The sequence below is a fragment of the Periophthalmus magnuspinnatus genome, chromosome 17, assembly GCF_009829125.3.
Source record: "Periophthalmus magnuspinnatus isolate fPerMag1 chromosome 17, fPerMag1.2.pri, whole genome shotgun sequence".
Lineage (NCBI taxonomy): Eukaryota > Metazoa > Chordata > Actinopteri > Gobiiformes > Gobiidae > Periophthalmus > Periophthalmus magnuspinnatus.
In genome coordinates, this window is record NC_047142.1 from 11739379 (window position 1) to 11746420 (window position 7042).

The window sequence follows — 7042 nt, forward strand, 5'->3', positions numbered from 1 at the left end:
CCTCTCGGTCGCCTCTCTTCGGGGTGTCGCCTCCTCGTCGCGCGCTGGCTGCTCCTTCGCGGTGCTCCTCTGCCACCGCCGCTCATCGCGCTGCTCCCCGCTGAATAGGACCGGCTCGTATCATTGGCGCTCAGACACGGACCTGCCTTAAAACGTCACGGGGCCAAAAAAAAGGGAAAGAAAGAAAAAGCAGCGGCTTCCTTCCCTCTGCGCGCGCACACAGGTTGCAGCGGATCGATGTCATCCTCTGGACTCCATCATGAAGCGATACTTTATCAATGCGGCTCTGAGCGCGCGCGGCTACGTCACCTGCAGCAGCGCGCGGCGGACTCCACATCTGTTCGAGTTGTGAATAAAACACTTGTTGTTGCTCCAAACATGACCTCATCCAAACTGTAGTCCACTGCCACAGAAGCACCGCGCGCCGTAACTATAGCAACTGTGAAAAAACACCTCACATCCCGTTAGAGCCTAGAGCTGAACCAAAACAAAGCAGTCACAGCACTGCGTGGCTTCACACAAAATATAACACATTTTCTGGGCTGCTATTCAAACCAAAATAGGTCCGATCCCTTTATCATTTGCTATAGACCTCATCGCATAAAAGGACAGGGCAAAAGAGACAATTGGAACAAAAGTAAGTCTCCAGTTTATTGAGAATTGGAGAAGACAACTTGATTCGCCTATTTTTAAGCTTGGGAGGGTGACTTCACACGTGTCCCGAGAGCATGTGACTGAGAGGAGATAAAGATGGAGAGGTCATAGCTGTGAGGAGGACTGAGGTCTGAAATATCGGACCCTCCGGAGGGACGCAGGAATAGAGCCTTCTGCCGATGAGAGGGGACAGCCATAGGAATAGGACACGCGGGGCAAATGTGGACACATGTATCTGAGTGCTGTCTGCCATTTTTGGATATGCTTAAAACAACAGCATTCAGTATAGCACAGTCTGCGTCAGGATTTGACACAAGTGAGATATTAAAGAGACCATATTATTCTCTGATCTGTGTTATAATGTTGTTTCCTCATCACAAACAGACCTGGAGTTGTGTTTTGTTTCTTTCACATGTTTAACACACAAACTCTGCATATTCAGGCTGAGTTTTTCTCTCAAACTGAAAACACTCTGTTCCACCCTGTGATGTCATCATGTGGTAATGCAGGAAGTGCTCCACTGTGTTTTTAAACTCCACACACGTTCACTAGAATCATTTGGATGATTTCAGCCCTGGAGTTGCCAATCTTTACTGAACTAAAGGTAAAAAGAGCTGTTAACTTGGAAAACTACCTCTTCATGACATCACAAGGTGGAACAGAGCATTTTGAGCTTTGGAGATGTAGACTAATAATAAACTAACTCAAACATGTGTGAATGAAACAAAACACAAGTACAGGTCTGTTTTTGATGAGGTAACATCATAACGTGACTTAAAGCTCACAGGACTTTTAAGCACAAATCAATTTATGTTTTTTTTTCATAGTTGAATATTTTACCTGTCACCTGTCATCCATCTTTATTTTTTATTTAATTTTGTGGTTGTGGTTGATTAGATGTTCCTTTCCGTGGCTAACAGTACATTTTCTTTTTGAATATCTACAATACCATATCATTGATTTGGAACTTGACATGAAAACGATTGAAAAAGATTGAAAAATTCCAGGGGTGAAATCATCCAAATGATTCTAGTGAAGGTGTATGGAGTTTAAAAACACAGTGGAGCACTTCCTGTATTACCACATGATGACATCACAAGGTGGAACAGAGTGTTGTCTGTTTGAGAGAAGAACTCAGCCTAAATATGCAGGATTTGTGTGTTAAACATGTGAATGAAACAAAACACAACTCCAGGTGTGTTTGTGATGAGGAAACAACAGTATAACATAAATCAGAAAATAGTACAATATGGGATCTTTGAAGGTGCACAATGTAACATTTCTGGGTGAGGGTGTGCCGCCACCTCCTCGTCTCCACTGAGATGTCATCGCTTTGTCAGGTATGTTCCACGTTAAACTTAAGCAGGTCAAGTTACAGGTCAGATCTGTTGAGAGACGAGGGTGCGACCGCAAATTTAACTGTAAAACATTCCAAGCAATCGTGTTACCTTGGAGATGGGCAGGTAGCAGATCCCCCACCAGAAGAAGTGCACAGTGCATCTTTAACTAGTATGCTAATGAAAATGTAAGATCCAGTTAGAGTTAATCAATCAAACTCTATATAGATTGTAATTTTCAACATTAAATCATAGTACTTTCTTACCTTCTCTCTATCTGTGTGATCCCTCAGTCGTTCAGGTAGGCTCATAGAGGACCATGGGAGTCTATGTGTCTTAAACTTGTTCTGATCATTCTAAAGCTACTCAGGAAAGGTTCATTTCTGTCCTGTAAATGTGACTTTTTTAGTATCGACACTTGTTCTAATGAGTGTCTAGTTTTGATTCTAGTTTAATATCAATTAGTATCTGATTTTCCATCATTTTGACAACCCTACTGGTTCTGTAACTCTTTTGTTTACTTTACTTATGCATGTTGTTGCCCGCTTGCCAGAAACAGACCGATTTTTCTCTTGCGTAATATTACTTAAAGAATGCCAATCTCTGCAGCTAACTCCAGCGTTCCATTCCGTTATGTTTAGTAGACAGGTACACGACAAAGCACTCAGAACGCCCGAACGCTCTCGTAATGCACCGCGAGGCGAAAACAAAACCTTCATTCGAAACCTACGCCCATTACTTTTGCCTTATGAGACGCCCAATTATCTAACTACACCAGTCATTTGTCAAAAGTTAAATGTGCAAATGTCTGAGGAGCTGTTCGGTTTGAGAAATGTACCAACGCAACAAGTCTACTTTGGCCCGGGCCGGAGTACACATCCACCGTGCCAGGGTCCCATCTCCAGCCAACGTTTGCGTCATACAGTAGCCCTCTTAATAAGTGATCACTCCTAGGCTGGCTCAGCGCTTAGACGTTTTTTGATGGCTCGCGAAGACTGCAGCGGTTGCACAGTTTACCCCAAAATCCGCTGCAAAAGCTGAGGCAACAATGTGTTTTATGGTGGTTTTGGAGAGGGTTCGGAGGGTGTGGATGTGCCCAGGAGCAGGGAAGAGAAACCCGATCTATTTCATTAAGTAATTGGTGGCGCTGACCTGTGCTGAGCCGCTGCTTGGCAAGATGGAGTTTCATTTGCTAGTTTGGGAAGAGATGTTACGGCTTCCGCATGAATAATTAAATTTAACTTTACAAGTCCTGGATGTGCAAACGCGCAATGGTCCTCCCGAGCCGAAGCCAAAAAAAACATTACTTCAGCAGCTTCAATAACGGTAAAATAAAGGAGCTCAATCAAACCGTAGCGTCTCGTAAACCAGGTCTGGATGGAATTTTCAGGGTTGTAGCAAAAAGTTCACGTAAGGTTTTGTTTATAGATGTTCAACTGGTAAAACATTCAGTCTGCAGTATCTGGTGTTTTGTATCAGAACTAGATTTAAGCAGGTATTGATAACCTTTCCTAAACGGCTTTGGAATGATTTTGAACTGTACTGGAACAAGTACAAGACCGCATAGACTAGTATACACCCATAAATCTGGTATTGATACTTTGCAGCTAACCGTAGGCACTGCTCTGTCTGAGGCTTTATTAGAATTTAACCTGAGCTTTATTTTAACACAATCTGACCATGAAGAACTTCACTTAATTTAGAGTTAGCTGGAACTACAACCGGTGAGCTGAATTGTGCTGTTAAACAAGTTTCTCACATAAAATTACAATCACAAGCCAGCTAGCGTTAGCCAACAGTTTTTCCGCTAGTCACTCTCGTCGTTTTGTTGAAAATCAAACAGGACCGTGAACACTCGTATTGATCACAGCCTCCTGAAAATGTGTTGTTTAAATGCATTTTGAGTTTCCACATAATCTTGCGCAGTGTCGCTAATGAGTGTGTTGCATCACCATGGTAACTGCTGAACATTCCACCTTAGACATGCATGCAGAACACCTCCAGCGTGATGTCACTGCAAAGTCAATTTTGGACTCTTTGGACTCATTTAAGAAAAAATAAATGGTTGAGTTATGACTCAAGTGAAAAATGATGTTCTTTAGTTTGATAAGTTACATTTAATCAACATTTTTGACTTGACAAGCCTTGATCTATGCCTTTCGTTCGACACAACGCCCTGTCTAAAAATACGCATTATACTTCCCATCCATCACTGCCTTGAATATGGATATTTCTTTATAAATGATGCTGACAGAGATATTGAGAATCTGCTTCCATTACCAGATTAGTGAAGCCCTGTGTGAGCTCATTTATGGACGCTTTAATATACTGTGTAGAATAAAAGCATTTCACATTTAAAAGACAGTTTTACAGCAACCCCGGTCCAAAAGAAAACCTGTTAAATTCATATGTAATGTATCAAAGTGGCATTTCAGCCCTCCAATGTGGATATTTATGATGTTTGATATGTAAGCCCTTTCTTTTCACCATGTTGGCAGATCAAATTGAGCTCATGCAGTGAAGGCAAGTAGTTTATCTTGTAGTCGGTGTGCACAATTTGGACATTTTGGGCTGATGGATCATACAAAAAGCAGAATATGCAAGTTCAGAGAGGTTAAACTGCGCTTTTCTGCGTGTGATCCTGCAGGTTTTGTTCCTGTCCTCCTCTGCTCTCTCTGTATGTGCGCGTGTGTGTTTACCTGGCGCACGTGTAGCAGCAGTGGAGGACCCGAGCCGCGCGTGCGTCCCATCCCCGCGGTCAAAGCGCTGCTAAACGTTCCCGCATTTCCGTGTGGCGCCTCGATGTTAAAATCCCGGATCACGATCGCAAACTGCGCGGTCTGTCCTCTCATGTTGCTGAAAATCACCAAAACGACCGCATCCCAAAAGTACCGGAACTTGTAGAAGTCCCGCTGTTTTAACCGTCAAGGCTTCGCTAGTTTAACCGCCGCTTCCGTAATGGCTCTTTCACAATAAAGGTCTGAGCATTCTCAGTGCCAAAGGAATCTTATTGTGAAAGAGTCAGACAGCGACAGAGCGCAGTACTGCTGAAACCTTGACAGTAGAGGCACAGCAGTGATTAAATGAATGGATCCTGGTGACGATGAAGAAGACACATCATAATATCACTGCTTCACGTGATTCCTCCTTTTCGAGCCTGTATGAGACCAGATTGTGAGATGTGCTCGAAATAAATAAATAAATAAATAAATACATACATACATACATACATGCATACATAAATAAATAAAAATAACCCTGAGGCCTGTATGAGGTATAAGATATTTTTCCAAGACACATTTCCAGACAGCATTAATGCTTACAAATAATTTGTGCAGATTTGTGCATGTTTTCAGAATCCTGTATTGTCCTAAGGCTTGAGTGCAGAAATATGTTTTCACCTAACTCCTATCTCCGCCCACGTCTCTGTAATTGCTCACAAAAAACTGTGACTGGTTCTTACACCTGGAGTTGAAAGATGCCCTGTCATTTTTCAAAAATAAAACACACATAAATTACAATCTACTGCTTGCTACGGTAAAATGCCACTCTCAGTTCTGCAGTTTTGAACAGGAAGTCAATGCAGCCATTTCTGTTATTAAGTCATTAAAACAGTGGTCCAAAACAGTATATTATGTCTTGTTTAAGCCTTTCTGAAGTACTAAATCTCCTAGCCTCATTGTTGAAATAAGTCTTAAGATTTTCAGATCTGAAAAGACCTAACAAGTCAAGACAAAAAAAATTATGCTCTGAGTCTCCTCGCCCTTTGCTCTCTGCACTAAGTTACTCCCCTCTCAGAGCGATATCACAACACAGTCAGCGTGCATCCCGCCAATGAAACTACTGCACATCACATCAGGTTTGCCAAGTTGTTGTGTACAGTTATGTATCATGTTTTTGTATATTTATGGAGAATTGTTGTGTGCGAGCGTGGATGACGTAGGCTTGTGGGCAGAGCATTGGACAGAAACTTGAGGGTAACTGCAAGGAGGGCTTAAATAATGCCCAGGAGAGATTGCTAAATTACTCAACCATCCATGGATGACATCTAAAATGTCTTCAGGTTATAACATGGTAGAGAGCTTTAAATCTATATTTAATCAAAATCACCTTTAACATATTTATGCTAAACAATTCAAGCAAGCCATACAACAACATACTCTCTTTACCTGAGATAAGTAAAAACAATAAACACACTAAATAGAACCTGGTGGTAAACATGCTTATTTACTCTAGTGCTTTTGAGGCTGTAAACTGCTATGGAAGCCCTGTAGGGACAAGCTGTTTGATATGAACAAACCCACAGGCAACAGATGCTTTCATTAAATAAAATTGGTGCATCGTGTGCTCAAAAGCAAACATGAGTGTTCTCCTTTAGCACTGCAATTTGTTCAATCTGGGCAGTTGTAGCAGGAGCTCAATGAAAAGACTTGTTTCCTATCTCATTCTTACTGCCTGATACCTGTCTGTAGTGGCTAGCCTAGCACACCCATAACTTAACCCTTCAAACAATCATACACGTAGTGCTGTTTCCACCACAGCAACAGAACTGTCAGCCACCTCAGCCTTTCTACCTCCTCCTCTTCACCACCACCGATACTATCTAGGATTCCGCCACTAGATGTGGAAAGTATTCATAGACTGTATAAAGAAGTGGACTAAGTGAGTGTGACGTCACCCACAGGATTCAGCTCCAGTCAAATGAAGGTCCTCGAGGCTCTAGCAGTTACTGGGGCCATTTGGAGCTGAGTTCCATATTTGGAATTCCAAAGTGCGGCTGTTGAAGGTAACGCCTCTTCCCGCATCACTGGTTTAGCAGGGAGCGGATGCTTAGAAATGCCTCAATCAATAAGACCTGTTGATAATGATTTTGAGAGTGACCATGGGGAAAGAAGGCACCTGATTTGTCTGTTATTAATGTTCATATCTTGATTTAAGGACACAATAGCAAAAATTTAAAAAGCAGGATCATGTAGAGCGGGTTAATGCAAATATTTTAAGACCAAAATGAGTCGATGGAGTTGGAAGCATGCACGGAAAAGTTGCTGTAA

At 42.1% G+C, this 7042-nt stretch overlaps 1 protein-coding gene across 1 annotated transcript in view; it reads right to left on the reverse strand.

Annotated features, from left to right (window-relative positions):
• kcnn1a (potassium intermediate/small conductance calcium-activated channel, subfamily N, member 1a) overlaps nucleotides 1-4858 on the reverse strand; it is a 95906-nt gene extending 91048 nt beyond the window's left edge. The window contains exon 1 of the mRNA XM_055228631.1: nucleotides 4691-4858. Coding sequence (XP_055084606.1) covers nucleotides 4691-4843 — 153 coding nt within the window. The 5' untranslated portion in view covers nucleotides 4844-4858. The remainder of the gene's footprint in view (nucleotides 1-4690) is intronic.
• Between the last annotated feature and the right edge of the window lie 2184 nt (nucleotides 4859-7042).